Source organism: Myzus persicae, unplaced genomic scaffold (genome assembly GCF_001856785.1).
Source record: "Myzus persicae strain clone G006 unplaced genomic scaffold, MPER_G0061.0, whole genome shotgun sequence".
Taxonomy (NCBI): domain Eukaryota; kingdom Metazoa; phylum Arthropoda; class Insecta; order Hemiptera; family Aphididae; genus Myzus; species Myzus persicae.
The window spans coordinates 225,657-246,873 of record NW_019101502.1 but is presented as its reverse complement, the minus strand read 5'-3'; the positions used below and the strand labels follow the sequence as shown (position 1 = coordinate 246,873).

Genomic DNA, 21,217 nt, shown 5'->3' with positions numbered 1-21,217 from the left:
AGAAAACAGGAATCCTTATGAAATAAAGCGATTACAGAGTATAATATTATTTTGAACTTGAGAAAAGAGCTAAAAATTCCAAGGAAATATTGTTGTATGAGTCACAAAAAAAAAAATAACAATAATTATGATAGGAGAAATAACTTACAAATTTGATTACTAATTATGTGCATATGCCGAGATGATTTTTCAATATTGAATACTTTTTTAAAAATATTTTGGTAATTATCAGCGAAAAAATTTTTTTTTTTATTATCTGAAATACAAGATTTTTTACTTAAATATTAATTAATAAATATTTTACGTTTAGCAAAAGACAAATTAATGAAAACTTTTTTAGAATCAGCAAAATTTCGATTATAATGATTAGTTGAAAATATTTTTTCTTATAAGGAAGCCCTATAGGTGGTAGAGCATAGTTTTTATTCCAATAATCGTAATAATATATTCGCTAAGAAATATGAAAAGATTTTATCCATTTCTGCTTAAAACTTAGTATAATTAGTGATATTTTATGACGTAGAACCTTTTCGTCTGTTATACTTTTGTACTTTATTAACGCACCAATTAAAACCGTTTTAAGCTGGGAATATGCGTCTTTGGAACATTTTTATTAAATGTATTATATAAAATGTATATAGTGTAAATAAAAAGTTAGGGTTGAATAAAAAAGGATTAGAACCCTTTTCTCCCTGGCCCACGTAAAGTTGAAGTTTAATTTATTAAGTACGATTATACCATTTTCCCTCCACATTAACAATCAACGCGTTAGTTTTATAGCTGAACCCTTTGTAGTGTTTTCCACAGTTATCGACAAGCATCCAACCATGCCATGTTGAACTTTAAAATTTTGAACTATGATTACTGATCGCCTAACTATGTAATTAAATCGACGACAAAGTTGTATTTTTCTTTTCGTCAACACATCGATGATGATTCCTAGTCACTAAGCAGTTAAAAAAAATCAATATTTAATATCAAAGGTGATAGAAAATTAGATCTTGTTGAACCATTGGGGGAGGGGGAGTCGACATTTTCCCAGTATTTTTCAAAATAACTTAAAAAAACCTTGAAAAAAACAATACACCTCGATAAAAAAAAATTGTCTCAGTCAAAAATGCATATTCCTAATTTCTTTTCAAGAGTTTAAAGTTGAAATATTGACAAAATTATGAACATTCAAAAATTATATTGTAGTCAAAAGTTCATACACAACTGGAAACTAATTTAAATTATTAATTTAAAAATTTAAAACAAGGTACCAAAATCCAATGGTTTTTCTCAGTATAGCAATATATCAATATTGAAAATACATAGGTGCATACCTAACATCTATTAAACATCTGAAGTACGATTGTAGATAAGATTTGATACTTAAACAATAAATAACCATTTATTTAAGCTACTTTATTGATATTCAAAAAATAAAAATCTTGGAAACTTGAACATGTTCACATATTATTATTATTATATTAGTTTCATTACACAACACATTTTTTAAATATTTTTAGATTCATTTTAAGCCATATAGTTACTACACGTATACATATGTAATATAATAGGTCGTGTTTCTGGAATAATCCGACCTACCTTATTACAAATAAAAAAATTATTTTTCATATGAATTTAAATTAATTGTAAGATATACTCAGAATTTATAAATTGAGGCTCACCCTTTCTACATAAAATTGTTTTGCTTTTACAATAATACAATAATGTAACATGTAATTCAATTTTAACACAGCCATTACAGTAGTGAATGACGACGTACACTTGAAATCTACTATATAGCAAAACAACTTTCTCGGGTTTTTTTTATTTTTATAATATACTCGAGAAAACCTATAAAACCATAAGTATATACGAAGCTTATATATATATATTCATTAAACCATGTCCGATGCTCTCGTCCATTAACTTGATATATTCCCAGTTTTAAAATTCAATGTCCGCAATCTTAAATAATAGCTCAGAATAGAGAAAGATATTTTCAATGGTTCCAATAATTGTGGTAGAGCTATAATTTCTAAGGAGAATATATATTTTGTTTATTGGAAAAAGTTTACCGATATAATACAATTAATATTATGACTTGTTTTTTACTTCAGTCCCCGGATCATCCAGGAAAATAAATTAGAAAATATTGACGATGTTTAATGTATTATGACTAACTTATATGGTTAAAATAACAATTATAAAACGTTTGTGATTTCGCTTTATGTTTGCATTTTATAATTGTTGGTAGAAAAGATGTATTAAAATTGTTTCCTAGAAATTTTAATTTATTTGGATTTTATAGATGCATAGTAGGTATACACTAAACAGCATTTTAATTAGAATTTAGAACATTTTAATAAACAATACAAGTGTAAAGAAATTTTATACTACACTTTTTATTTTACGTTTTACAAATTTATATTAAATATTTATATTAATTTATGAGTTAGTACATATTATGTGACTAAACATGAACACAACCTTTATGCTTCGAAATAAATCTTAATTTTCAAATAGTGTAAGAGTTCTGTTTAAATGGTCACACACGACCCCGCACACATTTAAATAAAACAATATATGTATATTGTAAATTAAATAATTGATTTCCGTGTATTCCATTATATTTTAATTATAACGCATCGTATAATACTGCTTGTAGCTAAACTGGTAGTTAAAATGGTGTTGTGATTGATATAGGTTTCTGCCAACTAATTTATACCTATTTAATATGTTTTGTGAATATATTTTAGTTAAACAATCATTTTATCTCCTAAACTATATTATATGTGTTTAAACTGTAAAGCGTAACTTTTCAACTTACTATCGTTTGGTAGTTTTCAAGTTATTTAACTTTGTGTTCTAAATATATAATGTCCATAGTGATGAGTTTATAAGATATGGGGGATTTTGTGATTTGAAAACTGTAGTCATTAATAATAATCTATTAATACAGTCTTAATAATTTGTAAAAATGTGTAAAATAATAAATGCTATATTAAATTGTACGTCTACTTTATATTTCTGTAAAACCAGTTTTAAAGGACTATATTACCCTTAATATTAATATTTTAATAAATAAGAAACTACCCTTTTGAAATTTGAATATTATCCTCTAATTAATTTAGGTAAAATAGGGGGTTCTCACCTGAAAAATAGAAGTTTGTATCACCACACGACACTTCTTAAGTAGTATAAAAAAATTCAAGAAAGTATAGTCTGTATTTAAAAATTCCAAAGATCAAAATTTGAATAAATTTTTTATTAAAGGAAAAAATTGGGTTGTGCATTCTTGGTGAATCGCCCTGTAATATGTATTATATATTTCATTAAATATTAGACAATTGTACCTGTGCAGACTTATGATTTTTATTTTTTCAATAAATTTATTAAATAGTTTTAATCAAAAATTTAAAATGTTCACATATTACCTATTAAAAATCTGTTTGGGAAACATTGATACACTGTATCACAAATAGACTTCTCTACCTTTGATAAAAGTTTAGTATTTCTATTATAAATAATATATATAAAACGGCGTGTTCCTCACAAATTGGATTTTTACTGTTTACACTCACGCATCCAACATTTTCTTGAGTTAATAATACACATATAATTCAATTTAAAGTAAGTAAGTACACTCCAAAATCAAATATGGTATTCAGTTAATAATATATTATGAAGAGTAGGAAGTGATGGTGGTTAGGTTCATCAAGTTGTATAACATTGAAACATCACGAGTAAAAAGCGTTGAAACTCAAGAGTTTGGCCCAAATCAAGTGACATAATATACCAATAAACATACCTTTATTATTATTATTCTAATAATAATTATTTGGTTTTTTCTTAACGCAACATTTACACCATGTCATTTGTTGATTTCGACTTAATATTTTTAATATGGTTTTCATTAGTGTTCATTGAAGTATGATATTTTGGATATTGAGTCAAATGTGAGCTTGTCTTTAAGAATCGAAGATCTTTCAAAATATATTCTTGGTTGGTGTATATATATTGTTACAAACAATATAATACCAGAGAAACTTTGCAGTATATCATGCCAAGTAAAACCAAAGTGTCATGATATCAATTAATTACTACGTGTGTGTAGAGTAATCTGGGAGAATCCACTTAACGTAATCTTTTCCATTGATGCTAATATACTTCTATATATAACCTAACCTTGCTAGAATACTTCTGCTAATATTCGAGCTTGTGCATATTATTAAGGATAATATTTCAAACAATTTGATGAAATATTTACTACTTTCTAAAAATTAATCGTTTTATTTGCATTGTTTATTTAAGAATCGAAGTATTTTTAGTGTCACATCATTTGGTTTTTTTTAGAATATATACTTTAGATATTTAAAAAAAAAAATGTAATTGTAACATGCAAGAATCTACCACTAGAAATATTAATTACAATATTTTATTGACGACAGGGTAAAACACCCAAAGTACTACCTAGCTACTGCTGCAGTTACATGCTACTCAGTGCAGCTCGTATATTTACAAAAAGACAAATATTTTCTTTTAATTAACAGTTTCTGGTTTTAGTAATATACTAATTAGCCACTCTTTACTTTTAGTCATTCAAAGTTTATCGTTTCAAAATGGAATGTTTACTATAGCTAAATAAACTACACATGTGTATACAACGAACGGTTTTGAATTAAAACAAATAAATATTATATCACAGATTGTATAAATTAAGATAATACAAAATGTAAGCTAATCAAAACCTACCTCAAATCAGTATCACCATTAATAGATTCATTAAGAAAAAAAGTTTTTATGAGAAATTATTGATTATTAATTACCCATCACTGACATTTAGTGTAATAAATAATATAAGCTAATATCATAATCAAAGGTGTATTCATTTGTTATATTGATTTAAAAAATTCAAACCTATTAATAAATTACTATCAAAACTTGTAATATTTTTGCTTTGATACTTTATTTTATTTATTTTACATTATACGTTTTTGTTTCTAAGTCTACTATACAATTTGAGTCATAAATGATTGATAATACGGGTATTGATCAGGAAATATTATTTTTGTATGTTGACGAACCGAAACCTACAAAATCACCAATTTATTATATTGGTTCCAGTTCCGACTTACTCTCTTTTATATTGGGCGCCTTGGGTATTTATTATTATTATATTTCAAAGATATTTATTTTATCGTAAATATACAGGTTCGAAATCGACGCCAATCGACAACTCTATATTGAACTTCCAAAGTACGTGTCACGAGGCGTTGGAAACCTGTAACAAACACTCACAGTGCCAGGAAATGGTGGCGTCCATAACCCGGAACTGCAATCACAGACAGTGCAAAAAAGCCAACTGCATGGAGTCGCTGCAAAACTTTTACCGCAACGAATCTATGCATTCATACGCAATAGAAATCGCGTTTTGCCTGTGCAAGTGAGTACCTACTGGCTACTGTTATTATTTATACTTATGTAACCTTATTTGAAAAATGAAAATCTGGACCTTTGTTTGTACAGTCCCTCCAAGCTCAAAACGACCATCGTACACTGCTGATCCTAACTTATTGTTTGGTAAAATGTAACCAATAATGATTACTGTTCAATTTTGAATACGTCATTACAAATTTAATTTTAAATTTCTTGAGAGTTTAGAGTTAGTTACAGGGGGTCTCGTGTCATTATCGTGTTGGGTTATTGCATATACGAAATCATACTATGTACAGTTCATTAAAACGAAAACGAAGGACTTCGTCAGTTTTTGACAGATTTTATTTCAATTTTTTATTTACAACACAATTAAAGTAAAAAAGGTATCCATTTTTTAATGGATCTTTTGCTTATCGGATTATAACCACATGTATTTTGTAATTACTAATAAATTAATATATTTTCTTTTTTAAACAATCCTAATTTTTTTTAAATAATGTTTGAAAATATTCCCCGTCATAGGTAATAAAAAATATGTGTTTTATTTTTTATTAACTTTCATTTTCATAACTATTAGTTATACGCTATCATAAACAATTATTAAAAATTAAATTATAGATGACTTTTGTTAACATATTTATGTCAGCAAGATGTAATCTTGTTGACAAACTTTAGTATTATAATACATTTTAAGTACCTATATAAATTATAATAATATTTGTAAGTAAAATTGTGGTCTGTTCGTCTAGAAATTATTACAAAGTGATTACTTGTATTACGAACTCATATGGGTCACTGATTCAGATTAATACGAGACTGGCAGCGTATTTATAACGTTAAGTGCAATGCGATGTTTTTCGTAATTGAAAATGTACCAGTATAATGTAATATGTAGTATTATGTGGTAAGCCACAATACTTACATAATATTGTAATACTATGTGCTTCATATAAATTCTATCAAATCGCGTGGTCGGGTGACGTTTGATATTATTAACACGCCATAGTCGTGGCTAATAAAATATTCGGTCATTTATGTTGTATAATACTATAATGTATTAAGGTATAATATTATAATTATAATAATATATTAAAATAAAAATTGCAATAACAATAATAACAATTACGTTGTCAGTGAAGAAGAAGTTATATATAGTATAAGTCATATGTTTTTTTTTTTTTTTTTATTAGCTTTTAGTAAAAAACTATTACAGCTCGACAGTTACAGTAATATAATAACAACTAATAATAATGAGAATTAATTATACAAAGTAATCTAATAGTATTAAGACGATTAGGGAGAAGGTAAAATTGAATTTAAATTATTTAAAATAGTTGTTAATGACTTAATTAATGGGAATAAAATATTTGAGATATCACTAATGATTTTGTTAAAAATAGGTGCTTCGACTGGTGTTTGTTGATTAGCTGTGGCATCGGCGTAGGTTCGCGTTTTGTTGGAACTGCAGGGGTTCTCAGACTGCATGCGTTTGGTTGGTCTGGAAAAAGTAGGTAAACGTCGTCCTACTTTTTGTTTTTGAGAAGCGGTGGTGAGCTTTTTGAAGACTGGGCATCCTTTGTAAGATGAAGTATGAGCTCCTGCGCAGAGATCGCATTTAGCTGGGAGACTGATATCTTTGGAACACTTGTCGGAGAGGTGTTCTTCTCCGCATTTGACACACCGAGGTGTATGTGAACAGTATGATTTCGTGTGACCGTCACAAGGCTTGACATTTGTGGCATTGAGGTGGGCCGATTTTAGATTTATTTGGTTTTTCAATCACGACGGAAGTATGCAATAGTGTAGTAGTATTAAGGATGTCCAAATTATTTTTATTGGGGTTTAGGTCTACAAAGAATAACGGTAGAGATACTTTGTTCTTTTTAATATTAGACACGTGTCTAACCGAGTGTCCAAGCTCCGTTAGAGCACCAGAGATATCAGAATTTAGAGTTGAGTGGTGTAAGTTTCTGATTACAATCCTGAATGGTTTTGAGCTAGGTGGGCAAAAAGTGTGGAAATCCGTGTCGGAGTTCAACAAGTGGTCGAGTATGAGTTTTGCATTGTCCGGCCCTTTCGGTCGAACGATAAGATAGGAAGGCGTCGCCTTACAATAGAAACTATTTATACCCGTGAGTTGTATTAATTTGTTTTTGAATAAAGTGAAGTTAGTTATATTTTTGATGTAGATAGGTTGAGAACGGGTAGTTATATTGGTGTTAACGGTAGAAGACTTAGTCTCACGGACTACAGTATGATCATTAGGTGGAGGAAATGCACACTCACTTGAATCATCGTCGCTTTGTAGAACCTCGAACCGATTCGGGGAAACAAATGGTTTAGACTTCTTGTCCACGGGCCCGGGGGAAGTGGACGAAGAAGATAAATTGCGTTTGCCGTGTACGTGAGCGATTTGGTCAACCGGTACCACATTTTGGAAAGGAATAATTCTACCGTTAATGTCGTAGACTATGGACATTTGTTTGGCAGAACGAGTTGGAATTTGTGTACCTATTGTAGTATTTGGGTTCAACGTCCATGACGCCGACCCTACACTGATACGGAGCGTAATTACGTGATACGTGCGCACTCGACGGTGTTCGAAACCGAACTGAAGTCATATGTTATAAATTATATTATAAAAAAAAATGTGGCTTGGTGTGGCCGGCGGTTGACTGCAGTAGCTGACTTGTGCTGAGGTCAAGTATTGGCTGGTGTCTTTAGTTCTCGAATGGGTGACCAACCGGGTTTTTAGTGATAAATCCTAGCCCCATAAGCACGTGTTAAAAACCAATTGACCCAGGCTATATATTAAACAAACAAGCTAATAACCATCACAAAAAAAAAAATTATAATCACAATGTAATACCTTTAAACATATTATAATTATACTTTTATATAAACAAAGTACACTATAGTCTATTAGTCTACAACAATTATTGCATTAATTTAAAATTTAAAACTACATAATATTACTCTAGTTAAAACACTTTTTTGGGTAATAGTATAAATACAAAATATATACAAAAACTAAATGGATATATTTCTTTTATATACCTAGTAATATATTTTATACAAATTGGATTTATAAAACACTGCCTTAGAATAGAATTTTACTAATTTTATTATTTTTATGTGGTGGAAAAAATGTGTACTGCACAATTTTTCTAGAATTTATAAAAGACAGAAACATTTTCAATATAGTTAATTAAAAAGTTATGAAGAAGTGTGTCTTTTACCAGTTACAGATTTTTAATTTTCCACTGAAGTCATATTAATTTCTCACATAACTGAATAATTATGTAAATACAATATATTTTACAAAAACAATAATAATTTAATTTTAATTGTAAAATAAGAAAAATTAAAGTTTAGCTCACTGCTTGAGAGATGAAGTATTAAGTTTAATATAAAATATATTAATAACTTTATGACAATAAACATGGCCGTTTATGTGATAAGGGAACTGCAATAATTTATCAAAACGCTTGTAAAAAAAGTAACAGTAATGATAGTGATTAGTCATGTACTCATGTGAATACCTTCTACGGCTTCGTTTTACCGTACGCATTGTCCCATCAAGGGTTTTCTGCAAAGAAAAAAAAACAATTATTACAGTTCCAACTTGTACAAATGTACAGTGTAAAAAGCTTCTGACAAAAAAAAAAAAAACAATAACGAAAAAAAGTATACTTGAATTTACACAAAAAACATTATCCAGGCCTTTAATTTATGACTCACTGTAATATGTACGTTACCCCAAGGAGTATGCCTAGGTATAAAATATAGGTAACTGTGGTTTAAAGATTAATATCAATGCAATTATGTGTGATTATATGTACATACTACTACATATATTGTGTAGTACGGATATGAATTCATCGAGTTTTCGTTTCCTCTTTTCACCGAGTTGTTTTTGTACAGTTTATCATAATAATAATATATATCTTCTTTGTCCTATAATAGTTGTATTATCCAAATAAGCTATTTTTTTTTAAATCCTAATTTGATTTATTGTTATAGTTATCATCGAAGGGTGATTCTTATACAATATAGGTACAACATATACATTATACATATTAGACTTTAACGTAGTATTATAACAACAAGTTGAAGTAGCTTTAGTTTACTAGTCTTTGCCCAAATATTTAAGCCTTGCAAATGTTAAATATATTGGAAGTATTCATTTTTCTTCATAAATAAAAAAAATATTATCACAATAATTAATTTATCATTATATTTATTTAATGTATAACCAAAGTCAAAGTTATGTTTAATGTAATGTTGAGTTTCTACGGACAGTTTTAATTCTGGGAAGGGAAATATTATTTTAACAACATTATTCTAATATAATGATTGAAAATAAAATACAAATGTTTACTAAACACAGTTATAGCTTCTACGTGGTGTCTAAATTATATTTTATTTTTAAACATTTAAGTAGCTTCAACTATTAAAAAAAAAAAAATTGTATTGGTTGGTCAATAAACAAATTAAATTGTTATTTAATAACAATTATTTTAAATATTAGTCTTATAAATGTTTTATGTTAATTATCTTATAATAATTGTAAAACTGTAACCGTCTTATACATTTTAAACTAAGAACCTATATACTATTACCAATTTTAAAAAAACCTACACATTGGCAATCTAAAAATATTAATTTAAAATGTATATTTTTTATAGTTCAAGTACAAAAAATAATCAAAAATATAAAGACGTTATTTTTTACTTGTGCGCATTTTAATACCATCCACACCATTCATACCCAAATTTAAGAGTAAACTTAACATACCTACTAAAATGATATTTCAAATTTCAATTTCAATTTCAACTATAAAATTGTTGTAAAAAAAAATATAATAACTTAATATAATATAATTAAAATAGACAATATAAACAATTTGTCCATCACATAATATGATTTGAATCAAAATATTTTAATTTGACCGTAAAACACGATCAAATCAGTATAGCTACAGGTTATCATTTATAATATATGAATTTCACGCCTAATAAAAACCATTTGGAAAGTCGAGAAATCGTCCTTAACATGCAAATAATAATAATTTAATAAAATATTCTTTTTTTAACGACCATTTTCGGGAAAATAATAGCCCGTGGCGATATAAAGGAATGATAAATGTTTACGCAGTTCCGCTAGGTAGTAACTAGTAAGGCAAAAACAGATATGTTTGGAACAAATGGATGTAAAAAATATACATTTTATATAAGTTCCAACATGGCCTTAAAAATGAGATAAGATATTTGTGCAATCATTCGCGAAGCCTTGTGTGCCGTGCAAAATATCTCAGAAGAGGCCTTTAAGATAATTTTAAATTTACGTTATTGTATCATACGGGTACCGTATCTACCTATTTATATTGAATTTAAATAAGTTGTGTGTTTTTAACTAAAACCTGGGGATAGCATAATTCAGTAAGTGTAATTGTATTATAATTTATTACAAAAGTAATTTACAATAAATGCAGATGATTTTGGTTCTAATGTTCATTCAATTTTTACAAAAAATATATATAAAAAGAAAATGAACGAATAAACTAAATAAACCATTCTTCTCAAATGATTAACAAATAATAACTATGAATAAGCAGGGATTATTTAAATGCTATATGGTCTGCGAAGTCTCGAATAAATTCGTAAGATTGATGGCATTCTATATTAAACATATATTAATATGATGTATAATAATATGGATGATGGCTTTATTACTAGTTTTATATATACGAGTCTTGATTTCAAAGTAAAACTTTTAACTTTGAGTTCAGAATACTTATAAATGTTTGCCTTAAACAGAGGTTCTCAAACTATATAGTACGCGGAAGACTACATGTCGGTTCTCGAAAGGCCACAAAGAGATAGAACGGAGAGTAAATAAATTAATATTTTAAATTGTGTTTGAAAATGGTCACATAAGTGGTCTTCGATAGAGTAATAATGCACATAAGTAGTCCGCGAAAAAAAAGTTTGAGAACCGCTGGTCTAATATAAAACACAATTATAATATTACTGTTTTTCTATATAGGAAATCTGGAGTCAACAAAGACAAATGTTTAATAGCTCAAGAGATGTTACATCCGGAATGCGCTCAGCGTGCGGATGGCCCGGCGAAGGTGCCGTGTCATTTCTTAGCCGAGAGCTGTCGTGCGAAATCAAATTGCAGGTAAAAAGAATACTATCAATTATATGGCCGTATAACACATAAATACCTTTGGTCCGTAATATTTTTTATTGAAATGTCAACGTATAGAATCAATGCATTCAAATGAGTTGTTTCTGAGTTATTATACTGAATACAGTTGAATAATAATATATGAATGGTGTAAATTGTAAATACAGGCTGCAGTAAGCTGAAATCGAATAGGCACACAATGTATATTATCATTTGTTTACGAACCCGTAGAGTAAATCACCCTCACCATTAATACCATTTTTATATTTTGGCTTTTCAAACGGCTACTTTTTCAAATAAAAATAAATATTAAATTTATATTTATACATTTTAATCCTATACGTAATAAATAATATCTAGTAAACAATTAGTAGGTATACCTAGCTAATATTACTGTCACATTTTAAATTGTATCCTTCATTAATAATATTATTTACTGTTATTTACTGTAGGTAATTTAAAGATCACTACATACTTCACAATACATTTTACTTTTTCAATTGTGCAACATCAATCCCAATTAGTTTATATTAAAATAGACCACTCAATAAAATGGTTAGGTTTTGTCAGGTATTTATTTAATATTTACCCCACTTTAAAGATTTTGACTGTGATTAATGTATTTTAATATAGCACAGCGAAACTTACATTTGATGAAATATTATTGAGAACCAAACAGTATTTAATATTCAACTTAAAAAATTTCTCTCAAATATACGAATTGTTGTTGTTGTTCTTGAAAATTTGTAATATTGAATAATACTTCATTATGAAGGTTAAATATATAGATTACATGTCATTGCAAAACAAGTATTTAATATTCTGATACTAACTATCGCTTATAGTTATTATATTGAGTATTATTATGAAAATGTTTGAATAAAGGTGACCTTAAGGGGTTTATAAGTATACCAAATATACTTTTGTAATTTTTTTTTTTTTGAACTCGTATTAGTTTTAATATGGTGTCATGTATATAGAATGTGTAATGTGCTTATTTTATTACAAATGTTCATATACCTTCGTTTACCCATTTGTTTAGTACTCCATACTATTTAATTTGGATCCTAATACCGTGGTAGAATAACAGGCATATATTTTACATATAGCATATGGATCGAAAATAATAATCATATATTACAACCCCTTGAAAAAAATATTATTACTGATTAAAAATTGTTGCGTGGTAGTAAAAAAATGAATGCACTTTCGTGTGCAAACAAAACTAACCAATATCATAAAAAAAAACAATTTTAATAGCTTTAAAAACTTCGATTTTAAAAACTAAACTGTTATTAGTTTCTGTAACATTGTGGAAATATATGATACAACTATAACTTAAATAAAATGTTAGTATTTTAAAATATTTTAATAATACAACTCACAAATTGTCCACTGTTGTCTAAAATTAAACCCTTCAAAAGGAAATTGGAATTAAATCAATTGAAAATGGAGTAATTATTTTAAACATTTGTGTTCTATACACTGGAAAATACCACCATAGTTTTCTCAAAAACGACATACATAATATTTTACTCCCTGAAAATCCTCACCACACACTAGGAAGAAATTGGAGTCGTGATATAATATAATATATATATATGTACTATTTTATTTTACGTCTGTGGTCTGCTTAGTTCTTATAAAAGTATGATTGTTCTGTAATTCTGAAATATTTAAGAACCACTGTAATAGTATTTCTAAATTATCTAAATATCCAATACAGTATTACCATCATTCTGAATTAATACATAAATAACTGATGCAGTATAACGAAATAATTAATTTTATTTCAGACACCTATATACTATTATACTATTTGCATCAGTCAATATGATATTTTAAATTCATTGATCAGATTCTGTGAGGTCATTATCTATTACTATTACGTGCTTGTCTACAGCGTTGTGTATTCTTACAATTCAATTATTTTTTTATGAATTTTATTATTGTTGTATTTACTTTATTTATTATGTTTATTTTTCGTACCAACATCATAGTACAATAATATGATTTAATTATTTATGTACATATTTAGAATGCATTTAATTAAGTACGGGCTTATAAATTATAATACAAGGAAATTTATTTATTTATCGCAAGGCATAAATGTATTTATGTATGCGGTAATTGTTGTGCTCATCAAAAAAAATTACTTTTGCATGTAAATAATATTATATCAGTGTTTTCTGGACACTCTAATATTCAAAAAATGTTTATAATAGTAAGTTTTGGGTTTTTTTTTTAGTTAGTTTTTCGATGAAAACCAAAAATCTAAATTTTTTTATAAAAAGATTTGTATTGCTTTTCATTTATTGTGTTGACGTAATATAATATAAAATAACAGTAAACTGTGTTTTTTTTCTTGATGAGCACCAATTAATTCGAATTGGTAATAATAGGTGTTGTGCTACAAATGTCGAAGGGTAACTTTTATAATTTTACTGTAAAAGTAAAATTAGTTTTAATGGATTAAAATTGAAATGTGTTAAAACTAAACTATTGTTTCAATACTTATTGTTAACTGGTCAAAATTTGCATAAAAAATATTTTGCTTTACAATGTGAATTATTGTGCAAAAAATAATATATACGATTAGGCTGTAGGTAATTAAAATAAAAAATAACCGAAAAAAACAGCATTATTGAATTGAATATTGGTAGAAAAAATATATATACTTAGATAAGTATTTTCTTCCAAATTAAGAAAATATTTTGAACACTTTTTGGTTTTTGAATAATATTTTTGACAAGTTTTTACTACTATTTTCTGAATACTTAATAAAATTATTTATTTTTGAAATAAAAAAAAACTTTTTTAATGTACCAACATTTTAAATTATTTAAAGACATTTTTTTTTTGTCAAACTTTTCCTAAACAATAATTATAGAAGTAAAATGGATAGTTTTAAATATTTGGTTTTGTGCTGTGTTTAATTCTGTGAATATTTTCATGAGATTAAATGAAATCCAAGATGACTTTATATTTCATACATTTTAAGAATGTTTGGAACACTTTGTGGGTACTATTATTATTAAGTATTCCATTACAATACGTATTTTCTGATTTTCGTATTTGTTAAATACGTATTCATTTCGAATAGGTATATTTATAAAAAAAGTATTTTAAAGTATGCCACCCGCCCATGAATAAAATCCCAATTACGGGCCTGCAGGAGAAGACTGCAACCTCAATTCTGATTTACTTTTCGCGGATACCCATATAATTTTTTTACATGTTTATTGTATAATTAAAACGTATTAGTAGTAATAACAATAATTGGTACATGAATTGAAAACTATATTGTATAACTGCCACAGGTATAATAATAATACTAATAATAATATAATAACTGCAGTATAATTCATGAATTAACACAAGGTTTGTATACGAGGTATTACTACAAGAATCGTTCTGTAAGCTGGAAAAACAATTTCACGACTCAGTTTATAATTTTGATTTCATATGTAAATAACGAACAATCATTTCACAGGATTAGTGATTAATTACCCTAGAAGCCGAGCACAAAGCACAATGAAAACATTATATTATTACAAATCTTTTTGCTTTGCAAAAAACTGTGCCTACTAAAATATCATTATAATTATATTGTATATGAATGACAAATAATAAATAATTTATACTTGTGTGGTTAAATATATGAATACTTATCAAGTGAAAAACTAAAAATAATTAATAATTTTAAAAAGTTGCTATATAAAACCGAAAGCGTTAAACACGTGGCTGACAGAGCGACGGGGAAATAAAACCGTTCGCATAAAATATGGTTAAAATAATAGAGATAACTACCGTTTATTATAATATTTTAATATAATATGATAATAACAAAGTAACTGACTGCGGTATATGATTGCGGTCCAAATTTCTGTGATTTTTATGAAGTCACTAGACGTATAACCCAATGTTATCCACTACGCCATGGAGTCACGGGGATTGTGAAAATAAAAAAGTTTTATTACGCGATCGTAAATTTTTCGAAAAACTAATCCGTGACAAACTATAAAAACGATATTTCTAGGATCGATATAGTTATATAATGGTTGGTACGACAGAGTTATGCGAAATGGAAAAGTTCTGCACTGAATCAGTTAAAATTAACATATTTTTTTTACACGTATTAAGTATACGTGTCTTCGTACCGTCCGACAGAACTTTTTATTTTACACCCGTTTGCCGTGATTTTGAAATGTTTCCATAGTAACTAGGTTGATACCAAAATAATTACCTAGTTAATAACTAATATAATTCAAATAACGAGTAACCGTTAATTAATAAAATATTATGATATATACATATTAATATTTAATACTGTATGAATATTTGTTTATTATTATATATAGCCATGTAGGTATGTATATTATATAATAACAATGATTATTAAGCCATTATACGCTACATTCGCCTAATTCTGTATTGAACATATAATATAATATGCAGAAATTTATTTTCACCCATAGACCAGCCCATTATTTACCAAATATATTGATAGTCGCGTGCCGATGTGTCACTTCGATTTAGCCCGTTTAGTATACCTAAATTTATAATGTAGAACATTATATTTTACCGTTTCAAAGTAACTCAGTAACCAAAAAGCGTCACCTTGACACGATGGAAACGTGAAGAGGCCCTGTCTATATTAGTAAAAGGTCTATAAATATATTATAATTTATTATAATTTATTATAATTTTATAATTGTAAGTTAAATTATTATTATTTTTTTTTTTTTATTAGTGGGAAACCCTCGGTGACATAGGTCATTGGGTGTGGGGTGGTATAGGGGGGTTTTTTGTAAAGGTTTTGTGGTTTTTTATGTTGTTAAGGGGGTAACACGTGTTTGTGTATATGTGGTAAGAATGTGTTGCTAAAAATCCGGGTGGTCACCCATCTGAAGGCTAGCACTACAGGTACGTACACTCGGAGCGTTTCTGCAGCTTGAGCGTACAACCGGCAAGCCACTTTATATTATTATCATCTGTAGAATATGTATTTTTAGTATTTTTTACAACCCCTGGAAATATGATAATTACTCGATTCTATTGATACGATGAAATTACATGCAAAATAACAAACATCATACTGCTTACATATTTTTTTTCCCGATATAATGGCATTATTTGTACTATTATTTGTATATATTATAAAGTGATACAAACTTACAATAGTATAACTTTTTAACTGACAGTTTGTTAACTATATGTATGCATTTGAAAGTTATGAAAGTGCCTCTTCAGTCTTCACTAAATATTGGGTATAAATCACACAGTAATTTAAACTAACTGTTACCCAAATTTATAAATAAATTCGGCAGAAGCTATAGGGTCAGATAACTTATAACTAGTAATAATTTATATATTCTAGACATATTGTTTTCATATTATATTATAACTTACTACGTTACACATCGTACACTAGTTGTTTTTTTTTTAAATTGTGCTTATAAAACAATTTACATTGAGATTATAAAAGATTGACATTTTATAGTCGGCTCGCTTCATATTATATTAAAATACCTACCACTACTCATGAAAAAATGAATTATGCCTGGTTTGACCCATAGTTGTTACATCGTAGTATTTCAACATATTCAATATAAATATTTAATTTTGGAATTATTAACTGTTTTTTTTTTGAAATTCAGTTGTATATTCTGTAATACTATAATATCTTAACAAATCCAAAATGCATGCTCTACAGACGAAACTTTGAATGACTTTAAGGAACGATTTAGTTTATTTAGTTGTTTTAATGATAAAATATAATTTTGTCAATTTGTGTGCTAAACTGCTATAATAATAGTTCACATTAGACTAAAAAAAAATGACTTTAAAATGTGTAAGTCTTCATATCTGATTTTCTGTATCCGAGAATATAAATAATACATTTTTAAATAGTAACATTATTCCTAGGATATAATATTAATATTAATTATTAATTCTGTTCCTTGTTAGACACGTGTTGTAACACAAACTTGTACCTGCTACCAATTAATTAATAACAATGTATTACACAATAAATTATTAAATTAAGAATAAACGAAAAGTGTTTTATTTTTATTATAGAAAATAATAAATGTGGAGGTTAAAATAAAGCTCTGTATTTTATTGGCTTTAGTTTGTAGGATTGTAGAGTACATCTCAACGAATTTATCATTTGTTTAGATCCCGAACAATGTGGGTTGCTATACAAGTAGTGAGATATTGCAGGTTTAGGAGTCATGAATTTTATATTTAAGGACATAACTTATGTAAAGTCGAACGTTTTTCAGAAAAAATTTTTCCAAAATGATTTGATTTATTCTGTTCGCTAAAAAGTGTAAAATATATTCGTGTTAGACAATACTATGCTGTGTCTACAAAATATAATTTCATATTTTTTTTTTATTTAGACATCTGACTTTTGAATGTTGACAAAATAAGGTAATATGTAAACAAAGAATACCGATTTGAGTTATTTGTGGTAATTATTCAAAAATATTAAACATGTAGGCTAAACATTTTTGAGCATATTATTATATTTTGTATTCACAGTGAAATTTTCCAAACATTAAGATTAATTTTTAACTTTTACATATTTATGCCATAAACTTATTTAACTTGAATAATTACTTAGTAACTGTAAGTTGGCATTGACTCAAAAGTCAATAGCAATAATAATATTATGTATAATTTAAAGGTTAGGTGTGTTTTCGCTCACAGTCGTTTTTAGTACATATGTAATTATTTATCTTTAAATTTAAATTTAACACATACACTTCAGAGACTTACTCAATTACGATTTACACTTGTACGCCAGAGTGGTTAACTAGGTACTTTCCGCTTTATTTGTGTTGTTTTTATACTTTTAGTAATCCTGGGTTTATGTTTCTTCAAAATCTGTTAACAACACAGCTTACTATAACTTTAGGCTTTCTTGTAGAAATTATCGTCGGAGTCTTACAGATAGCCTAAATAACCTTTCTCTCTTAAAACTCCTTTCAATGTAATAACCACGATAAAGTGTCGATTGATCTAAGTGTTTGAAATTGTGAACTAAATTAGTCTACTATTTACACCACATCAGATGTAATTTCAAATTTAATTTTTTAGTACCAGCTGACATTTCAATATTTGAAATATAACTTTTTCACTTTAATAGAATGATAAGTAAGTTGTGCTCTACATTATTTTTTTGTACCTATAATATAAGGATGATTTAAATGTTCATTACCTGTGCTTATTAAAATACCACGTAGGACAATGTTCTTTTATACATCTCTAAAAATTGTCCAACTATTGCAACAGAAATATTAAAAATCAAATATGATTTAATTATTCACACAAATGTGATGTTCAGTAAACAACAAATATTCATAAATATTTTTATATTTAGAAAGATTTTTATGTATACACAGTTTTAAAAATCATAACAATAAATATTTGAAAAAAAATAGATTTTGTCTATACTTACTCCATGTACGTTGATTTATTTTTACATTAAATAATAAGTTACAACTTGGCCGTGGATTTTGAAGTAATGGAAAGAAAAATTATGTAAGTTGTTGTCCTGTTATTTTTTCTAGAATACCTATATGTTTTAAGCATGAAATATTTAACAAAAAAACGTTTTATTTATTAATAGTATTTCAAATTTCAAATAAGTAGATAAAAAAGAAAACTTCTGAATGGGAACACGCATAAACGAACGAGAACAAATAATTACTCTAATTAGTACTAGCAGACCGTATAACCGACATGGCTACACCAAAAATCATCACCTTTTCCTCATCTTAAACAATACGGTGTTATATCTCCATTCAATATTTATTATTCTCAATTTAATGGAAAATATGAAATATTTGCAAAGCAATACGTGTGTTTATATTTGTAAAATGTTTTAAAATTTGCATTTTCTTCAAACTTTGCGAAAATATGTAAACATGAATACATTTAAACTTATTTTATTATAATAGTATGTTATAAAATCTGCTATTTTGTAATCAGAATCAAAAACTCTGCATTCGATAAAAAAATATTATATTATAATGACTTAAAAATCCATGCCCTACTTTCAGCTTATTAACTGCCTACAGTTAATTGAAGAGAGTCTTATAAATTGACTTCCACAATCAAGCTATAATATAATATCGTAGTTTAAAAACGTAGGTATAACAGTATAACATTTAAACGAACATAAATATTTTTTTTCAAATTGTATGTTATAGCCACTTCGGATTATATAGTAAATAATATTTTCAAAAATCAAGTGAGTTTGATTATAAAAAAATTATCCAGAAAATATTTTTTTTCTACATGCATCATTAGTATGTTATTGCTGGTGTTATTGCTTGGTAAACGATAACTGAAGGCTGTCATGAGAATTTTTATTTTTAACTTTATTGTATAATAATATAATATTTATAATATGAATCTTTTTGTTAATGCTCAATGCGTGCATATACCTTTTTAACGATAAATGACGTCACAACACGTCGAGAGTCAATTTAGAAACCAGAAATCAATTTGATATGAGTGTATAAACGATTTAAATATTTTTTATATCATCATTATTTTTCAAAAGTGTCACACATTAGCCTCTAAACAGTAATGAACGATCTCGCGTCCACAAAAATAACGACAGCGAGGTGTAACTAATATCCATAATTTCCTGTACGTTCGAATAAAACACAAATATTTGAACCTAAATTATGCTCGTTAAAGAGTCCTCATATATTTAAAGTTAATTTGACAAATAATTCATTTTTTTTTCATCCATCTTATAAAAGACCATTAGATATTATATTAATTACAATTTTTTTCTAATAAGTAAAAGTAATATTATGTAATTTAAATGAAATAGTACAATTTAGATTGTATACTTTAGTTGGGAATATTGAGCTCATCTGTGTACTGCTTAATTCATTAACGCCTCCTTATTATTTTGTTTCTATGAAATTATGATATGTTTTATGTATTATTTTTCATTGATGTTTATTTATTTATTATAGTTCCAAAAGAACTTTACTTAAAAATTACAAAATTAAGTTAGTACATATTTTTCTCTTTGGAATTTATCAAACCATATAACACCAACCATAGCCCCTTATTGTACCCATCATTGTTATTATATAGACGGCTATGGGCATTTATGGTCTCTATGTCTAATTTATTGATGAGTTTGTATTAGTTTTTTATACATACATTTTGCTTGTCAAAAAAATACAAATTTAGAATAGAAACAAACTACTACTATTTATAAATCTTAATATGATATCAATACCTATGCAGCATATTATTATATTTACAGGTTAAAAAAACAATATACACCTAAAAAATGAATAGTTATGTTTTCTAAGTTATATTTATATTATTTTATTAACGTGCATGTATTTTTTTAGTTCAATACATGTATTTTTATCTGCCGAAGTTCACCACTCATTAAAAAACGTCGATAGCCAAAATTAACGTTATCATTCAAATATGGCCAATAATAAAGCGTGGCACGCATGTATTATATTTATATTGAGGTTAAGGTTGAAGTTTGGATTTAACGTCCTTTTTCGTTAAGTACGTGCGTAAAATGGGTTCGGGTTTATTC

General features: G+C 27.0%; 1 protein-coding gene across 1 annotated transcript in view; it reads left to right on the top strand.

Moving 5' to 3' along the window:
• The window catches only part of LOC111029340, a 190,385-nt gene that overhangs the window by 131,409 nt on the left and 37,759 nt on the right, over positions 1-21,217 (top strand). Inside the window, exons 6-7 of the mRNA XM_022308306.1 lie at positions 5,203-5,434; positions 11,476-11,613. Of these exons, the coding sequence (XP_022163998.1) occupies positions 5,203-5,434; positions 11,476-11,613 (370 nt within the window). The remainder of the gene's footprint in view (positions 1-5,202; positions 5,435-11,475; positions 11,614-21,217) is intronic.